Source organism: Gadus macrocephalus, chromosome 23 (genome assembly GCF_031168955.1).
Source record: "Gadus macrocephalus chromosome 23, ASM3116895v1".
NCBI lineage: Eukaryota > Metazoa > Chordata > Actinopteri > Gadiformes > Gadidae > Gadus > Gadus macrocephalus.
The window spans coordinates 4,389,986-4,412,172 of record NC_082404.1 but is presented as its reverse complement, the minus strand read 5'-3'; the positions used below and the strand labels follow the sequence as shown (position 1 = coordinate 4,412,172).

General features: G+C 45.0%; 2 protein-coding genes across 2 annotated transcripts in view; one reads left to right on the top strand and one right to left on the bottom strand.

The window, feature by feature from the left end:
* The window catches only part of LOC132452244 (cytochrome c oxidase subunit 4 isoform 1, mitochondrial-like), a 213,294-nt gene that overhangs the window by 42,567 nt on the left and 148,540 nt on the right, over positions 1-22,187 (bottom strand). The gene's annotated exons all lie outside the window — the stretch shown is intronic.
* Positions 1-22,187, top strand: part of dnah5l (dynein, axonemal, heavy chain 5 like) — a 72,908-nt gene that overhangs the window by 1,765 nt on the left and 48,956 nt on the right. Inside the window, exons 2-32 of the mRNA XM_060044758.1 lie at positions 808-1,099; positions 1,451-1,554; positions 1,664-1,852; positions 2,878-2,952; positions 3,231-3,305; positions 4,042-4,113; positions 4,328-4,429; positions 5,075-5,270; positions 5,678-5,843; positions 5,980-6,073; positions 7,287-7,385; positions 7,632-7,813; positions 8,394-8,513; positions 8,890-8,995; positions 9,478-9,573; positions 9,773-9,868; positions 10,053-10,226; positions 10,606-10,695; positions 12,596-12,751; positions 13,686-13,825; positions 14,060-14,211; positions 14,836-15,043; positions 16,334-16,421; positions 16,686-16,809; positions 17,049-17,221; positions 17,822-17,914; positions 19,046-19,149; positions 19,855-19,951; positions 20,131-20,211; positions 20,776-21,030; positions 21,344-21,493. Coding sequence (XP_059900741.1) covers positions 808-1,099; positions 1,451-1,554; positions 1,664-1,852; positions 2,878-2,952; positions 3,231-3,305; positions 4,042-4,113; positions 4,328-4,429; positions 5,075-5,270; positions 5,678-5,843; positions 5,980-6,073; positions 7,287-7,385; positions 7,632-7,813; positions 8,394-8,513; positions 8,890-8,995; positions 9,478-9,573; positions 9,773-9,868; positions 10,053-10,226; positions 10,606-10,695; positions 12,596-12,751; positions 13,686-13,825; positions 14,060-14,211; positions 14,836-15,043; positions 16,334-16,421; positions 16,686-16,809; positions 17,049-17,221; positions 17,822-17,914; positions 19,046-19,149; positions 19,855-19,951; positions 20,131-20,211; positions 20,776-21,030; positions 21,344-21,493 — 4,149 coding nt within the window. The remainder of the gene's footprint in view (positions 1-807; positions 1,100-1,450; positions 1,555-1,663; positions 1,853-2,877; positions 2,953-3,230; positions 3,306-4,041; positions 4,114-4,327; positions 4,430-5,074; positions 5,271-5,677; positions 5,844-5,979; positions 6,074-7,286; positions 7,386-7,631; positions 7,814-8,393; positions 8,514-8,889; positions 8,996-9,477; positions 9,574-9,772; positions 9,869-10,052; positions 10,227-10,605; positions 10,696-12,595; positions 12,752-13,685; positions 13,826-14,059; positions 14,212-14,835; positions 15,044-16,333; positions 16,422-16,685; positions 16,810-17,048; positions 17,222-17,821; positions 17,915-19,045; positions 19,150-19,854; positions 19,952-20,130; positions 20,212-20,775; positions 21,031-21,343; positions 21,494-22,187) is intronic.

The window sequence follows — 22,187 nt, the reverse complement described above, 5'->3', positions numbered from 1 at the left end:
TCCGTAGCCGGAGAGCCTATCGGAGACCCTCTCCGTAGCTTACTTGCGCATCCAATATTTTTTTAACTATCCGTCGACGCCATGGACCTATTGGTCGACGCAACAGAGACGGCAAGGGCTGTGATTGGTCCTCTAACAAATCATTTCCGGAATAACTTCTCCGGATTGACTTTGCACCGTGTTTACTTTACTTTTACTTTGTAGATGTGTGACGGATAGATGAGCAACATTTGCTACAGTCCACTGGCTAGGCTGGTAGACTGATCTATCCAGCACACATCTAGGTGGACACGGCTTGTAGCGGCTAATCACACCACACCTAGTGGCCTGCCATGGGACCTTTAAGGACCAATAAAACACCAAATAAGATTTGAAGAGCTTTGGAAGTTTATATACAACACTGCATACATGGTTTGTAGTCAACATATAAGATCGATCGGGCGGCAAATTGCATTGCGTATCCGACATCCCGACGTAGAGCTGCTGAGGGGTCTCCGTAGTTACGAAGTCGGATTACGGAGTCGGAGTAGTATACTTGGCTAAACGTTCCGGGGGGAACTCCCGACTTCTGCATCGCAAAACAAGCCTTTACATTCGCCATACTAACGGTTTATACGCCACATTTACGCACCGCGGTCCACCTCTGTAACCACACCGAAGTGCCTGTACCGTGACGGTTCGGTACAAATACGTGTATCATTACTCCCCTAATAGTACATCCTCATTGGGCTGATTCGTTACTTTGTATGCATAGGTAATCCCTCTCTCTCTTCCTCTCCCCTTCTCATATTTATCCCACTCCTCCAGATGAACGACACTCAGCCTCCAGAGGAGGACATTCTAGGAGGGGACCATGTTCCCATCGCTGAGGCTCCTGGCTCCCCCCTTGCCACAGAGCCCCAGGCAGGGGAGCCCCAGGACCCTATCCCCCCCTCAGATATGGAGCTCCAGGGCAGTGAGCAGGAAGGCGTTTCCCTCCCAGAGAAGAGATCCCACGGTGGGCTGGAGAGTCTAGCGGAGCAGCCGGTGGAAACGGATGAAATCCCAAACCTCATGATAACGCAGAATCTAAATCCTCCTCCTCTTGAGCTGAGAAGAGGTGGGGAGCATTTAATGTTTCCTCAAAACATGACCGGGATGATGGTGTTAATACCAATTCGAATTCGTTGATTAGAGATCTCTCTCTATCTTTTTTTTTCTCTCTCTCTCTCTCTCTCTCTCTCTCTCTCTCTCTCTCTCTCTCTCTCTCTCTCTCTCTCTCTCTCTCTCTCTCTCTCTCTCTCTCTCTCTCTCTAACTCTCTAACTCTCTAACTCTCTAACTCTGAATATTACAAATGACATCGTAAAATTGTTTGTTATGATTGAATCCACATCTGATTTTATGATTGTTATTGGCAGCTGTGTGTATTTGTGTGTATTGATGTCTTTGTTTATCATTATCATAAACAGAGTCAATTGCCAAGAGCTACCGGCGAGTAGGAGGGATCAAACTAGCAAGCACAAATCAAATGGTCTCTCCCATCGCCGGTAACGCCTCCATCACTGGCATCTCGGTAAGGGACGGAGCACTGCATTGGGATTTTTGTGTCAAAGTTTTGCCCAGTTCTTTCATGCCCTGTCCAGATGTGGACTGATGTTTTGGTGGCTGGCGGCGGTCCCCAGGTGTCCGGTAAACGAACCATGGTTCTGTCCAACGAGGCCAAAAGAGAGATGGCCAGAAAGGCCCGGGCCCTGAAGGAAGAGAGAAAGGCTGCGCTGGACGGTCGACACAGGTACCTGATCAGCAGGCTGGCTGACTCCGGACCCCTGCCGGAGCACGAGGCGGAGGAAGTTCTCATCTCAGATGACAAGGTAAAACTTGAGTCGGTTAGTTGGAAGAAGAGGTAGAATCATGAGTCAGTTAGTTGGATGAAGAGGTAGAAACATGAGTCAGTCAGTTGGAAGAAGAGGTAGAATCATGAGTCAGTTAGTTGGAAGAAGAGGTAGAATCATGAGTCAGTTAGTTGGAAGAAGAGGTAGAAACATGAGTCAGTTAGTTGGATGAAGAGGTAGAAACATGAGTCAGTTAGTTGGAAGAAGAGGTAGAATCATGAGTCAGTTAGTTGGAAGAAGAGGTAGAATCATGAGTCAGTTAGTTGGAAGAAGAGGTAGAAACATGAGTCAGTTAGTTGGATGAAGAGGTAGAAACATGAGTCAGTTAGTTGGAAGAAGAGGTAGAATCATGAGTCAGTTAGTTGGAAGAAGAGGTAGAAACATGAGTCAGTTAGTTGGAAGAAGAGGTAGAAACATGAGTCAGTTAGTTGGAAGAAGAGGTAGAATCATGAGTCAGTTAGTTGGAAGAAGAGGTAGAAACATGAGTCAGTTAGTTGGAAGAAGAGGTAGAAACATGAGTCAGTTAGTTGGAAGAAGAGGTAGAAACATGAGTCAGTTAGTTGGAAGAAGAGGTAGAATCATGAGTCAGTTAGTTGGAAGAAGAGGTAGAATCATGAGTCAGTTAGTTGGAAGAAGAGGTAGAATCATGAGTCAGTTAGTTGGAAGAAGAGGTAGAATCATGAGTCAGTTAGTTGGATGAAGAGGTAGAATCATGAGTCAGTTAGTTGGATGAAGAGGTAGAATCATGAGTCAGTTAGTTGGATGATGAGGTAGAAACATGAGTCAGTTAGTTGGATGAAGAGGTAGAAACATGAGTCAGTTAGTTGGATGAAGAGGTAGAAACATGAGTCAGTTAGTTGGATGAAAAGGTAGAAACATGTTAAATAGTTGCATGAGCCAAACATAGTGGGCAATAGCCAGCACATATTCATAAAGAGGATGTTAACCCTAAAACGGTTGTTGGTTCTACGGCCATTAAAACACTGTCTGACCCTCTCTCTTAGTTCAGGCTGATAGAGGACTTCTTTGCTGCCAATGGATCCAAAAGGCTTATTTTCTTCTATCAAGACACAAAACAGGTTTGAAAATCTTTGTCTCTTCTCTAGCCTTACTCACTCCCACATTTGGTTAAATGTCAATGTAACTTATCCTTATCACTTCGTTATCGTACTTATGCTTCTACTTACCTTATCTTGTTATCTCTTTCTCCTACTTCCAACTTCCTTTCTCTTATACCCGGCGATTCGAAATATCTCTCTTTCTCTCTCTCTCTCTCTCTCTCTCCCTCTCTCCCTCTCTCCCTCTCCCCCTCTCTCCCTCTCTCTCGCTCTGATTGTCTGTCTCTGTCTCTCTCTAGTCCTCTTCCAATATGGAGGCTTACAGCAGTGGTCCAGCAATCAGAAAGCTCTTCCTGACCACAGGAAGTTCTGAGGTGAGGTCACCAGCACCCAACCATATTTATTGCGTTTGGGTTGGTGGGTCCTGTGGGGATACCCAAATGATATCTGACTGTTAATAGGTAATCACTACACCAGTATGGTTACATTGTCTAACTCCCAGTTACGAGTACCTGGCGGATTAGAAGTTCACTGAGGGAATGGGTTGAATTATGTTTTTAAAGAAACTGAAGTCCACTAAATGGTTAGATCCAGGGTCAACTACAACATGCTTATATCGGTTTAGAAATGTATCGGTTTAGAAATTACTTTGTTCACCGTAGACATTAGGTAATCATTTTATTTCTGCCTCATCGTTGCTCAAGAGTCCCAGGGTGACGACAGAAACAATGTTGACTTTTCTTACTTTCACGAAGCCTGGCTGTGTTTTGTTCCGTTGCTATAGAAGAAAAGCTGATGATTGATGTCATTGTGTGCATGTTTGTTTGTCACTGTGTGTGTGTGTGTGTGTGTGTGTGTGTGTGTGTGTGTGTGTGTGTGTGTGTGTGTGTGTGTGTGTGTGTGTGTGTGTGTGTGTGTGTGTGTGTGTGTGTGTCGGTGTGTGAGAGAGTCCAGGGTTGCTGAAGTTACGACACAAACACAACCACTTTGTTATTCTCTGATATTTGCAATGTGGATAAAACCACTTGCCTCCATTCACTTGCACTGTCTGTCTATCTCCTCTCTGTCGGTCTGTCTCTCTGTTGGTCTGTCTGTCCGACTGTATTGCAGCCTTTGCTAGGAAAGTGTATGTTCTTTCTGAGGACGACAGACAAGGCGATCACCACTGCTAATGTACAACAGGTCAGTAGAGAACCAGCATAACCTTTCAGACAGTCAGACAGCCAGCAAGCCAGTCAGTCAGCCAGTCACACTGCCAGTAAGTCTGTGAGTCAGTCAGCCAGTCACTAAGCCAGTCCTTCAACTTAATTTCCTGTACATGTAGATCCTATTTGTGTGTTACTCCTTTACTTGTTTCCCTTGTTCGAGGCTAAGGGAGTACTTCCTGTGTGTACAGGAAGTGAACTTTGGCCAGCTGGACTGCTGTGACGACAGCTTGCTGCAGAGTGTGGAGAGGCTTCTGTCCCAGGTCATGCTACCTGCTCTACGCTCCCAGCAGGTTGGGGAGAGCACACAGTCTCAACACTCAATACACATTAACAGGGGTGGACTTCAAATAGCATCGACTGATATAGCAATATAGCAATGCTTTTATTCTACTCTTTTAATTCTGTACCTACTGTGTACAATTCTGTATTCATCCTCCAAAGTCCCAGAACCCAAACACATACCCCCCACACACACACCCATGCCTACACACCTGTACCCCCACACACACCCAAACACCTACTGCTGTCTCACCCTTCACCTTTTCTCGATAACGCCATTTTTTCAAATCCCAGTCTTGCTTCCTGCTCTCGTACACTTCTGTAGTTTCTAATTCTGTCTAGCTTGCTGTCTTTCTGTCTCTGTCTGATAATCTTTTTTATTCTGTTTTCTTTGTACTATTTATTTAATTTTATTTCAGTTAATTTGTTAATTATTGTTCTAGTCAGTTAAATGTGTAAATAAATTTCCCTTTTTCCCCAACTCCATGCTCTCTCTCTCTCTCTCTCTGCTTCTCTCTCTCTCTCTCTCTCTCTCTCTCTCTCTCTCTCTCTCTCTCTCTCTCTCTCTCTCTCTCTCTCTCTCTCTCTCTCTCTCTCTCTCTCTCTCTCTCTCTCCGCCCCCCTCTCTCTGCCCCTCTCTCTCTCCCTCTGTCCAGAGCTGGGGCAGCATGAAGGAGGGCCAGGGCAGCCCTGATGTGCAGGTGTTCCTGGGGTCCGTGGAGCACTTCATCAGCCACCTGAGCTCAGCCAGGCTCAACATGGAGAACCTCTTCCAGCTGCAGCCCCCGGAGCAGCAGGACCTGCTGGAGGCCGTGGACCAGCTGAGCAGCCCTGCAGACTACAACGACGCGGGTAGAGTACACTGGTCACACTCACTCCCACGTGCATTGAATGCACACTGACGTACACAGTATTAGCCCACATTCTGTTTTGCATACAAGCATACGTGTGAACATGCACACACCAAGCATATGCCCCCACATGCATGCACACACGTGAGCATAAACGTCCATTCACACACATACAACCTCAGCCAACATGCTCACTCTCATGCACGCACACATAGCTGAAACCAGGCACACATGCAGGTAGACAAACGTGCACACACAGGCACATACACACACACACACACACACTCACAAACACACATGCTTGTGGATCACAATTTGTTGCATAGTAATTCTTCAAGCTGAAATTAAATGGAAGATTCAACAACGACCAATGGGTTGACTGGAAAGCTTCTCTCCTCTATTCTGCAGCCAATGACAGTGAGCTGGTGGAGCGTCTGGAGGGCGTGATCTCGGTGTGGACCAATCAGATCAGGCAGGTGTTAACCGAAAGCGAGCAGATGAGGAAGGAGGCCGACGACATCGGACCGGTCGCAGAGCTGGAGCACTGGAAGAGACGCATGACCACGTTCAACAGGTCAATACACACACACATGCACACACTCACCCTCATGCACGCAAACAAGCAAACACAAACTTAAGTCTGTCATTGGCCTTCAACTGGTTAATACTTTTTTTTCAGTTTATGTGTGTGTGTGTGTGTGTTTTTTTAGTCTGATGGAGGAGGTGAAGCGCCCCCTAGTGAAGAGGATTCTTGGAGTTCTACAGGTGGCCAAGTCCAGAACCATACGCACTTGGAGAGAACTGGTGAGTGCCAACCACGTGTCAACTAATTGTCGACACACCCCATTTGCTCAAGAGAGCCAAGCAAAGCAACTTAAAAGTAGGCTGATTCGATCCTGCGAGACAGTAGGGGTGGGAAACACACCTACCTCACGGTACGATACGATACGCTATACATGGCCGGCGATACGATAATATCGCGAGACAGCGATTCTGCAATAATCAATATATTGTTAGAAAATCCTATAAAGATACATCACGATATATGTCTAACGATGAATTTTTGAATGGATTTCTGTCTATATTCATGGTCCAAACCTTGAATAACTCATTCTTCAGTTACTCGTTTTTGCGTTCAAGTTTCCTTCATACATGTGTTGAGTGCCACCTAGAGGAGCAGGGAAATCTGTTAAGAACACCTTATTTTATTAATTAAAATATTGTTATTTGGGGTGATATTTCCCGCCTAACAGTGCTAGGAATAAAGGATGAAAATGCGAAAGGAATTCTTTTCATTTTTATATTTATTTTTCAAGAAGAAGGGCGACGATATATCGCTGTTTCGATATGTCGTTCCAGCCTTAGTTGACAGTCTGGTGTACTGATAGATAGATGGGTATTTGGTATGAGTTAATCAGGGATCCAGCAGTCCTCTCTGCAACAAGGATACCTCTGGAGGGAGACTGCACCTTGAGTCACACCTTGTTTCCTGTTTGGTTACGCAGATATTCTACCGAAGTGAAACTGATTTGAAGCTGGGGTTAAGCTTTCAGAAGAGGATTGGATTCCTACAGTGGCCAGTAGGGCTGGGCAATTAATCGGAATTTGTTTATAGGGAGGCAAATGCTGAATAAATGCATCATGTTTTCAAACTCAAAAATAATCGTGATTCAATATTGACCAAAATAATCGTGATTATGATTTTTTCCATAATCGAGCAGCCCTAGTGGCCAGTCTACACAGTGTTGATTTGAAAAATGTACAGACACTTGTTAACTGTTTACTATTGCTGGCCGAGTTTGCGTCACTGTTAATTTAGAAAAACTATGTTTTTCTAGCAACATGATTGGTTGGTACAAAATTAAGGAAGACAAAAACGAGGCGCCCAGTTCATCCGGATTTTAGCTCGTCTGCCATCAGACTTTAGCTATTAATCCACAGTAGGATTTGTGAGACTTGGTAGGCTGCAGAGGTGATTATCATGAAGGATCATGGAGCTCTTTGTTCCTTTTGTCAGGATGGAAACATCACTGTGGTGGCTAACGAAGCTAAGAACAACGTCCGCTACCTCTACACCCTGGATCGCTTCTTCGGACCCCTCGGGAAATCCACCCCAGTAAGTCAAGCTGTGTTGTGTATTTCTTTCTTTTATTTAATTTGTTCTTTCTAATAATAATAATAATAATGCATTTTATTTATGGGCGCCTTTCTTGACACTCAAGGTCACCTTACATAATCAAACATCCATAGCAGCAAACAACAAAAAAATAAATAAAAAAAGTATGGCTTACTCTTTCTCGTTTGTTAACTGATTTGCCATCCTCCCCCCTTCCTGTATCAATCTATCTCCCCCCACACTCAGACCAGCGTGCTGGACCACATCCCCAGACTGATGGCCAGTGTCCGGATGATCCACGTCTTCTCCCAGTTCTACAACACGCCGGAGCGGATGACCTCGCTGTTTGTCAAGGTCACCAACCAGATGATCAGCACCTGCCGCGCCTACCTGACCCAGGACGTGACAAAGGTCTGGGAGCACAGCAGGTAGGACTGCTTTTGGTCAGCACCCCGTCCATTGTGTAATATTGTCGTCACTATGGCAACCTCATTCAGAATCTTGCATAGCCATTCAGTCAGGTCAAGGTAAAGGTGCTCGGTGTTTGTGCCATGGTGGTGCCAGGTCTCCTCTGAAGTGCTCCCTTAGAGAAAATTACTTCAATTACTTCAATTTACTTCAAACTTCTATTTCAAATGATTTTAAAGGGACCATGTTCATTTAAAACATAAATGTAGCCATTTGGTGCATCACACCAGAGTAAGCCTTAGGCTTATTTAATTTATCTGCAGTCCCTAGGTACAAGTAAATACAACACATGTAAAAACATCAAACATCATCAACAAGTAAGGACATGTAACAAATAGCAATATATCGCATATCTTAACATGCAATATAGTTATCTAAATAGATACCTAATGATGGTGGGTATTTCACTGTAGCGTGATTTAAACAAGGCAATACAAACGTGTTTCCGTGTGTTTGCACATGAGTATGCTTGAGTGTGTGTGTGTATGTGTGTGTTTATGTGTGTGTGTGTGTGTGTGTGTTCTTGTGTGTGTGTTGCAGGCCGGAGTTGCTGCAGCGTATCTCTGAGTGCTGCCATCTGAACGCTTCCTACCAGAAGAGTTTCCATGCGGTCAGGGACAAACTGAGAGAGACCCCAGAGGAGCGACAGTTTGACTTCAGGTAGAAGAGGAAAGAGCTTTCTAGAAGCTGCCATAATGTGCGGTGGTATCGGTATCTTGTTCTAAACACACTGTTTGTGGATATTTTTTCTGATATTATCCAGATATGCAACCCTAAGTCACTAATAGAACATACATGCAGTTGTATTGGGAAGAATAGTTTGATCTAAATAATGAGGAAGGAAAGAACCGGTCTGTTTAAAAAATGATGCTGGGTATCTACACCCCCACAGTTGAAGACAATGGTTGAACTGTGCATTTCTCAGTGGCCAACCTGTTCTGTCCATTCTTTCCTTCAAGCACTAAATGGGATATTTTCAGCCTCTTGTCCTTGGGCTTCTTATGCTTAAGTCACTTCTTCTGGGTTCATTCGACAGCGAGAACTATATCTTTGGAAAGTTTGACACGTTCTGCCGGCGTCTGGAGAAGCTAGCAGAAATGGCGTCCACGCTGGAGAGTCTGCAGTCTCTGGGGAACATGAAGGTCCTTCCCTTTCACCACATTGTCTGCTAGCATTTATACACTTTAATATACTGTCAAGTACTGGTACTTAGAACCTTTATAATTTATACCTTCACACTTCATTTTTATTGTTTATAACATCTGATTTGTTTGCCCTGTTTTTTCTGTTTGTCTTTACTTTAGCATTTACTTTTGCGTCTATTTTTGTTTTCATTAGCACTTGTAGGAATTCCTCTCCGGGGGATTAATAAAGTTTATCTTATCTTATCTTATACATATAAACATGCCTATGCAGCGTCAAAATATCTCTGAAGCTAACTCTGAAGATCTTCCGATTATTTTCAGGCTTGGTGGTTTATGTTATCAAATGTTACTGAATTGGTTGAATATAATTGGGTTCATTGAATGTAATGAATTAACTACATTTAAATATTGAGAATAATTCACAGAGTGAGATGAATGGCCGTGGTTCAAATAATGTATTCAATTCAATTGAACCCCAGGTGGAAGGCATCGAGAAGATCTACTCCCGCTACCAGACCATTGTCTTTACGGTGAAATCCAAGAACTACGACATGCTGGACCACCGCAAACTAGAGGTTCAGACCTACTCATTCAGCGCGCGCGCGCTCGCGCGTGTGTGTGTGTATTCTCATTAGTGTGAACATCCATATGTGTGTGTGGTGACGCCTTATATTGTGTACATCTCTTTGATTCTCTTTCTCCCTGTATGTTTATGCGTCTACGTGTATGTGTGTATGTGTTGTGTGTGTTTGTGTGTGTTTATGCGTGTGTCAGTTTGACAGCGACTATGAGGACTTCCAGCTCCAGGTCCAGAGTGTGTTCCAGTCTCTTCAGTCTCTACTGGACTCCTGGTTCAGTCACTCTCTCCCTGTGAGTCACACACACACACACACACACACACACACACACACACACACACACACACACACACACACACACACACACACACACACACACACACACACACACACACACACACACACACACACACACACACACACACACACACACAATGACTGTCCCTCTCACCCCCTCCTCGACTGGCCCACCCCAGACACAGCGCATGCTGGAGATGCTGGCGGTGTTTGAGGGCGGCCTGGGCGCCCGTCTGGACCTGAAGGAGCGCTACCTGGAGGTGCTGCAGCGCTACAGCCGGGACCTGGAGCTGGTGAGGAGGACCTACCAGAAGCAGAGGGAGAACCCCCCCATACCCCGCAACACCCCCCCCGTAAGACCACCGCCATGTCTGTCTGTCCGTCTGTCTGACCGTTTGTCCGTCTATCTGTCTGTCTGTCTGACCCTTTGTCTGTCCGTCCGTATGTCAATCTGTGTGTTTCTTTGTCCATCTATCCTTCGGTCCGTCCTTCCGCCCGTCTGTACGTCCGTTTGTCCGTTTGTCCTTCTGTATCTCTGTCTCTGTCGGTTTGACCGCCCTTTACCTTTCTGTTTGTATGCCTGCTCAAATTTTCTGCCTGTTTATCAAGCTGTGGGTAGAAATGATCAGTGCATGTTTTTTGGTTCCTTTCTTTCCCTTCCTTTTGCTTTATTTCTCTCTCCTCTGTGGTATTCTCCCTCTCTCTTTATCCCTCTCTGTGTCTCTCCCCCAGGTGTCAGGCAGGATCATGTGGTGTCGCCAGCTGTACAGAAGGATGGAGGCTCCCATGTTGGTGCTCCGGGAGAAGCTGGACCTCCTCAAGGTAGCTCCTCAAACCTTCCATGAAGACGACATGAAGGAGATTCCAAACACACCATTATGTAAAAAGTCACCGTTGTTAAGTAACACATGAACACAATTAACACATTGGATTGATTGTGTTATTGATTCACTTTATTATCCCTCATGCCCACGTGGGCATTCCCAGCATGTTAATGTTTACCTATGAAGTTGAGAGTTGAAGCCACTGACCAATCCTAGACATAGCAGACTGCTTGGATTTTACACTTTTTAACTACGCTTGAAGTCCTAACAATTTTAACTTGGACCTGGTAGCCGCTGACCTCTAGAAGCGCATCCGATCAGATTGCAGCATTGTTTGACGTTCTGAAACCGAGGGCTTCCTTCCTTCCTTCATGTAAATACATGTTTCCATGGTTTTAGGAGTAAAAAGTGACTTGTGTCATTTGGCTGGTTATATTCTGAACACCCAACGTTTGATGATCGAACTAAAGTCAGCTACTTTCATTGTTGTACATCCAAGCAAAGTCTTCCAGGATTTTGCCAGTTGCTTCAGCGCCCATTTTATCGTCCACATTGTCAGTGGAGATCTGAATCAGCCATGGCCTTTGATCAATTCACCCCTTCTCACGGTGGAGTCGTGTCCTGAAATTGTGAAGTTAGCCATTGTCAGCCAAAGAGTTTTGAGCATCTCCCGCAGCTGTGTCATTGTTTTGTACAACAAAAGTTAGCCCATACAAACTGCCCTGATGAGGGCAATCATGGCTGATTTACATCCCAACATAGCAAAGGCCTAAAAAATGTTAAAGGTCAATAGGTCTTAAAGGTCCCATGGCATGCTTCTTCATGGATGCTTTAATATAGATATTAGTGGGCCCCTAACACAGCATTTTGAAGATGTTCCCGAAATTCAGCCGTGGTGCAGAATTACAGCCACTACGAGCAAGTCGCACATTGAGCTTTCCCCAAACGCGGCGTTTCAGTTTCTGTAGCTTTAATGCAAATGAGGAGGAAAGAGGCGGGTCAAGGAGGAGTGTGGGGGTGTGGCCCTGAAAAGCTTGTGGCCACGGTACCATGCGCTCTGTTTGCAGTGGATGTATCGCAATGGCGAGTCCTGGAGCTCTATATCTAAATAATATCATATTTTACATAGATATCTATATCATATGATACATATTATCAGGGCCAAAAGCTGTGTGCACCTCCAGACGATATTATGAATCTCAAACGACTGCGTCGGGTTCTCCGACGTCTCTGGTTCTTCAGCTTCCACATCAATCTGAAGTAGACTGAACCGCGACATGGAGGAGAAAGGGATTGTTGACCTCGGTTGTTGACCGTGATTGTCTCCCTCCGGAGCCTCGCTGCCTGCTGCCGAGGGACCACCGCCTCGGCAGCGGGCAACGGGCAGCGGGCAGCAGGCAGCGGGGCTCCAGCGGGAGACAATCGCGGGCAACAATCCCTTTCTCCGCCATATAGCGGTTCATGTACTTCAGGGAGTCAAAGCCAAAGTTCCTTTCCCCCAATTCCTTCTCAACCATGGCTGAGATAACCCCAACTACAGCCTCGTTGTGGAAATACTGCTGGGGGACCATAGGCAGGCTAGGGGAACTCAAATTAAGGTCAGAAAACCTCATAAAGTGAAATTTTCATGTCATGGGACCTTTAAAGACCAAGATGGGAACACATTAAACAAATGGTCTATTGGTCTAATCATTGTCTAACTAATTTGTTTCTGTTTGTCCATCTGCTTGTGGCTGTGTGCGTGTGTGTCTGTCCACCCTGCGCTCTTTATCTCTGTCTGCCTGTTTGTCTGCCCGTCGCTCTGTTCATCCATTCTTCATTTTCTCTGTCTCCCTGTCTGCCTGCCTGTCTGTCTTTCTGTCTCTGTGTCCGTCCACCTGTCGGCCCGCGTCCCCTAGGGCCCTGAGATGAGCAGTGTGATCAGGAGCTACAACAGGATGGCAGTGGTGCTGGTGGAGTACGAGGCTCTGTACGTGCGCGGGTGGAGCAAGGCCGCCGAGAGCAGCCGACACCGGCTCAGCGCCTCGCTACTGGTCCGGGCCGACCCCTCAAAGGTACACACACGCACACACACCCCGGCACGCATCTATGCATGCACACACACAGATATGTCATGTGGTATCTTTGTGAACATTTGTGAACCGTCAAATTATGTCTTGTATGTTATATGGGTATAAATGGGTTGAATTCAATTGAATGTAACGGAATTGAATGTAACGGATATTAATTCAATGTAATTCATTGTACGGTAATTTTATTTATTTTATGTAATTTCACAAAATCCAACTCCATTCTTTAATATGTAGTTATTAAAGGGTAAAACTGCTGTTTATACAACGGGGGGCCTAAATCCAGCGATCTGATTGGTTCCTAACTGTATAATGAGCGTATACATGACTGCTATGACGCCCGATCATTTTGTGAAAGTTTGCATATCACTCCGCGCCTGGAAGTAGAAACAGTTACAAAGTAAAACATGTTGGATGATGGAGAGGGTGTAAATGTTGTTACTCCGGGAGTGAGCAAGGCGATGGAGAGACTAACGAAAGCTTAGGCACACGGCGAGTGAACTGCTCCATAGGATAAATTGCCGGCGAACCGCTCTAGCCGAGCCTTCTCTCGGAGGGACGCTAAAGTGTGTTGCATAGCGACCGTCGTGCATTTTGAAGGCAGCCAGGAGGGACTACTTTTTTGTATTCTTTGATAAAACGGCTACTTTGACTTTCTTGGTTTCTTTTTAAATGTAGTGTGTCTATGACTTTCGTTTTGCCATAATAGTAACCGTTTTTATAAAAGCAATAGATCACTTCAGTCAGTGGTATGTGAAGGGGGTCGCCGGCCCTCCACTGCGCGTCGGGCCGGACAACGCCCCTTAACAGGGGTATAATGAGCACATACCACAGCCTGTCGTGATCTAAATATGCTTAAATATACCATGCTGTGTCATTGCCATTCAGTTTAATTCTAACCGTCCCATGTGTTTCCCAGGAGCTCTTGGTGAACCTTGACCCCATGGTTCTGGAAGTAATGCAGGAGTTCTGGTATTTTACCAAACTGGGCCTGGCGGTACCAAAGGTTGTCGTGGCGATGAGCTCCAAAGAACAGCACATAAAAACGTTGTATCAGCGGTTAGTTATGTACAATTCTGTCTACAACTGTGTTCTTCTCTATTCTGTTCTATCTCTTCTGTTCTCACCTCTCCTCTCTCCTTTTCTCTTCTCCTTGCCTCATCTCTCCTCTCCTCTCCTCCTCTCTCCTTTCCTCTCCTTTCCTCTCCTCTCCTCTCCTCTCCTCTCCTCTCCTCTCCCTATTCACCCTATCTGTCCTGTCTTAAGTGTATTGGGGTTGTATTGTGTCTCCAGATTGGTGCAGATACTCCAGGACTACAGGGAGATACTGGCCAGGATCCCAGCCATCCTCTCCCCCCTGATGGAGCCCTTCATCGGCCGCGTGGAGGCGGCCCTCTCTCCCGGACTGACAACCCTCTGCTGGAGCGCCCTTAACACTGACACATGTATGGATGGATGGATGGTCGAACAGTAGATAGATGGATGGATGGAAAGCTTGATCAAAATATAGACAGTCAAATAGAATGTAAGACAGATTAAGTTTGAAGTCATGACGTCTTGAAGTGTTCTACATCACAGAGTCATCAAGGCTGGCTCAAAGGATAACCACAATAATCAATTCAATGCAGAAGATGTTTTATAAATTATTTTCTTTTTCATTTCATTATTAATGTGTTTGAAGACTGAAAGGCGAAAGCCTAGCGGGACAACGCCAGACCAATTCACAAATGCGTATTAGTCAATAGTTATTCAACCTCTCTGAATTCCAAGGGGTGTCATCAGTGGAGGAAGACCGTAATGCCTCAGGAAACACTCGGACACCAATCAAACACTTGGAGCAATGAAACATGTGAAACATCCAGGGCAGTCATCTATGTTGTTTATTAAATACTATGCCTCACCGCCGCGATGCTCCCAGTGCAGTCATCGTAATAAACCCTCCCCATATTAGATCAATGCTTGTGACTGGCCCGAACCAGGTATGCTCCAGAGGTCAGTCACACACGTTGTACATCATAGATGCAATATATGATGCTTTCTTCTTGTCGTCTGTCCGTCTCTCTTACCAGTCATAGAGAACGTCTACACGGCCCTGAGGGAACTGGATCAAGTGTCTAGGGTGGCCACAGACACCCTGGAGTGTCGCATCGAGCGGCTCCTCCAGGACATGGGGTCCTGCGGCCTGTTGGAGCTGCCCGTGGATGTGCCCGTCAGTCCCAACGACTTCCTGCAGCAGTCGGAGCGTTTGGTGGGGTCTGCTGCACTCACTCTCTGCTGGTGAGGTCTTCTCCTCTGTGACACGTCCACTATGAAGCCTGTGTTCTTCATAGGGTGTTAATGCTTTTTCCACTTTTTATATGACGTATGTACATGTTTTACGTCTGCTAAACTAAGAAAATCTATGTCTGACCTAGGGGGAGTACTCGCACACCCTTAGAACGCCCCTCAATAAGTGCGTGAAACTTTGCCCTTAAACTTTACTTTACTTTACTTACAACTTCTCGGGGGGGGGGTAGATTTGCCGACCCACGCGCAAAGCAGAGAGGGTTACTCGGGATGGGGGCCTTTACGCAGCATGATAAAAATGGGATGGTTTTTGAAATATGCTAAAATTGGTTTTGCAGAAGAAACCAATCTCAGAATAATAAGGGGTATTTCTAACATACAAGCATTAACCCTATTCTAGTAGTACCCCCAAATACAATGATTAACCCTAAGGAAGCATTGCAAGCACTTTAATCTACCGTCAAGGCTCCTTAGTAACATGGAGCTAAAGCATTTTGTGGAACTTATACTAAAGAATTTTTTATGCATGGTGTGGCAGTTGCTCCTAGGTGGCTTTAGTGGGCTCTTCCACCACCAGGGACACTAGGAGTTGTACATGACACCAGTTTATTGTAGAGATGTTACAGGCAGGTGTTCAGTGAGGACATGTCCTAGCTCTCCCCGAGGATGAGTTTGATGAAAGCTGGTTCACCCTGGTTGCATAGATTGCCCGATGCATCACAGGTGGGTAGCCTCGCCCAGCCCTATCTGTCTGACTCGGGCCAGGGGAGGCTACTTTAACCAGCCATCACACTCCAAATATGGTAAAACATAGAGAACGCCTGTGTACAGTGTAATCTTATATTATGTTATTACACAGCTCTTCTCAATGCTGTAGATTGCTCCGTTCACTTGCATGGGCCTTCCTGACTTCCGGCGGTAAATTATTGTTAACTGAACGTCGCTAAGCATATATTGACCGCTGTCAACGAAAGTGGATTTTTTGCCTCTAATCCACATCTTACGTATCACTCCGCAAGTAGTCTGGTAACTTATCAACCCCAGCGTATTCAGTTGCTAAGCGACGTCAACGTGTTTGGCAAACTATTTTTCTGCTGATCAACACTACGAATGGTCCTTTTTGGTAACAAATAAATTGTAAAAAGTTATTTTTTCATTTGGCAAGTAGCCGTGTAATAAGTGGGATAATGCATATAACGCCGGTCATTATCGAAAATATTTTCCCGATAACGCCCGGCATTCTATACATTATCCCTTACATATGAGGTTGTGTGTTTGTAGGCAGAGTCAGCAGGTTGAAAAGTATGTGTTTGAACTGATGGACGAGCTGAAGAGGAAGATGAAGCCAAAAGAGACTGTGAATCTAGAGGTGTGTGCTCATACACAGACACACACACAGACATGCGCACACACACACACACACACACACACACACACACACACACACACACACACACACACACACACACACACACACACACACACACCTACATAAAAACATACATACATACATGCATAAATACATACATACATATACATACATACACACACATGCGCGCCTGCACATTCCCACACGCACACACATACGCACACACACCGTTTAAGGTTTGTTCTCCCCTCCCCTCCTCTCCAGGGGTCCCACCATTGTCTGCATCCAGATGGGAAGCAGCAGACCAGATGTCAGGAGTGTCTTCCCTGTCGCTTCTTCAACCTGATCGGTCACGTATGCCAGCGGAACACTGATGCCTTGCTCAGAGGTCAGAGGAAAACACAACCCCCTGTTTTTTACCATACTATTATTTTTATCTTCCTTTTTCACAGCACCTATCTTCGTTGCTGCTAACTCGGACTTAATGTGGAGCAAAGCTTAGTACATACTGCAATGTAGATCAGATACAAGAAATTCTGGTGCAAATCCTATCTCATAAAGGCTCATGGTCTCTTGGGGGTTGGGGCTTTTTGTATTAACCCCCAACCCGCCTCTGTCTCCCACCAGCCACCAGGTCGTCCCTGGAGGCCTTCAGGAAGCGGCTGCACGTGGTCAACTCCTACCCCTCCACCTCTTCCTCCCCCTCCAAGGACCAGGAGGGCCCCGCTCCCCTCTTCAGGGCCTCCATCCAGCTGACCATACCCAACATAGTGCTGCGGCCCAGCCTGGACCACATACAGGTACGTGTGTGTGTCGATCAATGACCTTCTCTTTTAGACTAATTTTCAGTGCATGTTTATGATCCATATTATTCATTTCATTGTTAATAAACTGTATATTTAGGCTCAATGGTGGATTGCTATTTTTTTTATTATGTATGTGTGTGTGTGTTTGTGTGTATGTTTGTGTATCTCTGCATGTTTGTGCATGTGTGTGTGCATCTGTTTGTGTGTGTGTGTGTGTGTGTGTGTGTTTGTGTGTATCTGTATGTATTTGTGTGTCTGTATGTGTCTTTTTGTGTGTGTGTTTGTGTGTATCTGTATGTATTTGTGTGTCTGTATCTGTATGTATGTGTGTGTGTGTGTGTGTGTGTGTGTATCTGTTTGCGTGCATCTGTATTTGTGTTTGTGTATCTGTGTGTGTGTCTATCTGTATGTGTGTGTATGTGTATCTGTATTTGTGTGTGGGTATCTGTATTTGTGTGTGTGTATCTGTATGTGTGTGTGTCTGTGTGTGTGTGTGTGTGTGTGTGTGTGTGTGTGTGTGTGTGTGTGTGTGTGTGTGTGTGTGTGTGTGTGTGTGTGTGTGTGTGTGTGTGTGTGTGTGTGTGTGTGTGTCAGGCTACGGTGAACAAGGTGGTGAGCATCGTGGTGTCCATGGCTAAAGACATCCCCTTGTGGTCATTCACTCACCTGCACCACAAACAGCTCCAGGTACAGCTCCGCCTCCACATACTACTATACTATATATACTAGGGATGGGCAAAATGATTCTTTTCCGGGAACTAGTTCTTTCAGTTCAGTTCACTATAACGATTCGTTTATTTGATTCGGTCGTTTTGATTCGTTCGTTACGTCAGATTACATCTTAAAAAAAATAAATAAAAATAAAAACTTTTTTTTATATATATATATTATTTTTTTAATTGGTCATGGGTCCGGATAGGACCGTTAAGAACGCAGTCCGCCGTTTGGAGATGCCTGCAATATAGTATATACCACTTGCTTACTCTCTATATTTCATTCATGGTTTTACATTTATAATTTTATTTTACTTTACATTTAATTCTTCATTGTTCAGGCATTGCAGAACTTGCATGGTCATAAATAAAAAATACGAACTGCAGTACTGCTGTTTGTTCTTAAATTGACGTAGAATGGAGCAAAGACTCCTGGGATTGGGAAATGCGTTTATCCAATAAACAGATGGAGGTCAAGTCTATTTTCGAAAAAATGTAGGGGGATATATGAGTGGACCCACGTCGAATGGTATGACCCAAGATACGTCAGACAGAGAAAGCGCGCATATTCGACGGTACCGCCTTGTCATTGGTTTACCCAGGTGCCATTCCAACACCATTGCTACCTCTCATTGGCTGAATCTTTGAGCAAGTTGTAGACTCAATCAATATAAGTCGCGGGGAGACGGAGCTCTGTTCGTTTGTATATTTTATTTTCGTGACCATATGTTTGGTTTAAGTTAAAAAAAAAAGAATCAAAGAACCAGTTCTTCTTGTTTTGGGGAACCAGTTCTTGTCGTTCACGTTCGGGATTCGTTCGTTGTAACGAATCAGTCGCGACCGACACATCCCTAATATATACTATACTATAGAGGCCTCATTTACATATCATTTCAATATCTCTGCTGTTCCTTATGTCTCTCCTCCATGTCATTCTCTATCTCTTTTTTTCTCTTTTTTCTCTCTCTCTCTCTCTCTCTCTCTCTCTCTCTCTCTCTCTCTCTCTCTCTCTCTCTCTCTCTCTCTCTCTCTCTCTCTCTCTCTCTCTCTCTCTCTATGTCTCTCTCTCTCTCTCTATGTCTCTCTCTTTATGTCTCTCTCCCAGTTGGAGCAAGCAGCCCTGCGGGATGCCGGGGACGACAGTCCTATCAAGCAGTTGGTCCTGAGGCCTCTGGACCGGCAGCTGGCCGAACAAAAGGATGTCACCAAGTCAGTTCCCATAACATGTTCTCTCTGGTGCCCCCTAGAGGCTGATTCCTGAAACAGTCCTGCTTCATTTCAGTTGTAAGGAATGGAGCGTTAAAGCAATGCTCCACACAGTTTGTATTTGAGTTTTTCTTCTCAATAATCTCAACAATAAGCACCAATGGATAAATATATCAAGTGTTTAATTAATTATTATTATTAACAATACAACTTCACACTGTTAGCTCTCGTTACCTTTTCCAAGGTAGTCTGACGTCAAGACCAAGGCCCACTGGTGGGGCGGTGTGTGTGGACGTGTGGAGCTCTGTCTGGGTGGTGTGTGTGGAGCTCTGTCCGGGCTGTCTGTGTGGAGCTCTGTCTGGGCGGTGTGTGTGGGGCTCTGTCTGGGCGGTGTGTGTGGAGCTCTGTTCGGGCTGTGTGTGTGGAGCTCTGTCTGGGCGGTGTGTGTGGAGCTCTGTCTGGGCGGTGTGTGTGCAGGCAAGAAGCGGTATACTTCTGTCAAAATGAATGCAAGGATTAATGTTTTCATTTTGACAGCACTATTATATATATCTATATCTATATAATATAAATATAAATGATAATATGTATCATATTTTATCTGATGTTATTCAGGGACATTTGAGAGGTAAATGACGGCACATTGTTGCCTTAGACATAGTTTGTAGTTGATATGTCTGTATATCTATCTGTCTGTCTCTGTGCCAGGTCTGTTATCCAGTTGGGCTCTGTGGTCTCCTCTCTCAAGACTCAGAGCACCAACACGCTCACACAACTAGCCCACTTCTCCACCCTCTGGATCCAGGTCTGTGGGATTCACACACACATTGTCAAAGTCGTATGTGTATGCGTCTATGTGCACGTGTGTGTTCTGGAAGTGTTTCTGTTCCGTGCATATGTATGTGTGTGTTGTGCATTACTTGTTTTTCTGTAGAGTTGTGTATATGTATGTATCTGTCTATTGTAACTGTCATGTGTACGCAGGATCCAGAGGAGCAGGTGAAGAGCTTCCTGGAGACAGAGCCCTCCCTTACTGAGTTCAGCTCCCAGATCTCCCACTACTCTGTACGGCAACCCTTACTGTCCTCTACTGTACTGTACTGTCTCCCCCTAAACGGAGCTCTCACGCTTCTCTGCAGGGCAACGATGACTGTCCTCTACTTAACTGTACTGCAGTCAAAAACAAAAGTGTTTTGATCAAATTAACAGTATTACACGGGTGATGGTGAATAGTGAATTCCGTCGGACATGGAAGAAGTAGAAAAAGAGGAATTACATAGTAGGCATAGAAATCCATTTTATATACTTAAAAAAAAATACTCCATACCTAAGTAAGGAGTGTTACAGTACACACTCCAATCTTTAACGAATATAAGACTATACTTGTTATAGATTGGACCAGGGGTTCGATAACGTCTTGTCCCACCCATGTGGGTACTTCTGGCACCGGACCAGTTAAATAAGCAGTACATTCTCAAGAATGTTTATAAAAAGAGGGATAATTCACATTCCTCATTTCTATTGCTCCCACCCGGCATACCCTATTAAAAATATTGCAAACACTAAAATTAGATGTGTCCTGTATGTGTGTATATTAATTCCTCTGCTGGGGTCTCTGGCTTTGTGTAGAAGCTGGAGGCTCAGATCGAGGAGCTGCCCGCCTCCTTCACGGTGGGCTCGGTGCTGCTGGACACGGAGCAGCTGAAGCTGTCGCTCACCCAGGAGTGCCGCGTGTGGAAGCGTGCGTTTGGTGCGGCGCTGAACCGCCAGGCGTCTGAGAATATGGGCGAGGTGTTCTCCTTCATCGAGAGCCTGAACAAGCGCCTGCAGCGGCCCATCGGAGACCTGGAGGACGTGCGGGAAGCCATGTCCGCACTGAAGGAGGTACGCGTGCCTGGTGATCTGACCCATAACCATCTTGGTTTCTCCCAACTATGCAGTTCGATCCTGTCACAGTTTTGCTTTTGCTTTTCTATTAGTTTCACTATCACTATTGTAATAGTTTCACTTTCACTTTTGTATTAGCTACACTTTAATCTACATATTAAAGGCATACAATTGATCATTAACTTCAACTCTAGCCAAACAGTCAAAGTATTTTGCACACTTTTGCACCCTCCTTAACTTGTTATAGCCATCCTTAATCCCTTGATCCTCATGTGTGTGTGCCTGTTTTCCCCCCTTTGCTGTGTTCCAGGTGCGTGAGGCGGAGATCCGCATCGACGCCACCATCGGGCCGGTGGAGGAGTCCTTTGCTCTCCTCAACAAGCACCAGCTGTCCTTCAGCGACGGCAGTGCAGAGCGGGTGGATGGACTCAGCTACGGGTGGAAGAACCTCAACGCTCTGGTACACAAACACCCCAAACATAAAGCATACCATGGAGAGATACATAGATAACTCAGCCCACAATAAGTTATACGTCCTTGTGATTAGGACCCAGTCGGACAGCGATGCCTTGACCTATGTAAACATAATGTTGCCGTTCAAGAGAGCTCAACTTGTGATGCTGTGACATATAGGCCAACTGGTGGACACCAAATCCATACTCTCTTAAGTACCTGGGTGCATACATTCTTATTATGGTTGAATCAAACCCAGCAGTGCTAATCCAATTTTCTATTATTTAATGAAACATGCAAAGATGCAAGCCGCGTTGTGTGGTAATGGCTAACTCATGCTGGCGTACATTATTTTACAAAAATGAGACTGTAAAAATTAGTAAGTTAATTATTAGTTATTCTGCTTATACCACTGTTAGCAACATAAATGATATTTCTTTCTTACATCTATAGTAACATAATAGTCTTTTTATTTAATTAATCAACTGAAATTAAAATAGTCTTACTTTGAGCATTTTTTCTCTGCATGGTCAGGTTAACATCTGGTCGATATAGTGGGGTAGCTTAGCTAGAAATTAAATAAGGATTGTGCATTTTAGGATTAAAGCGTCAAATTTGGTCGCTTGTAGCCAAAGACATATAGAACAAAATTAGATGTGGAGGCACGACGAATTTTCAATATGGTGGCCATTTTCAAGATG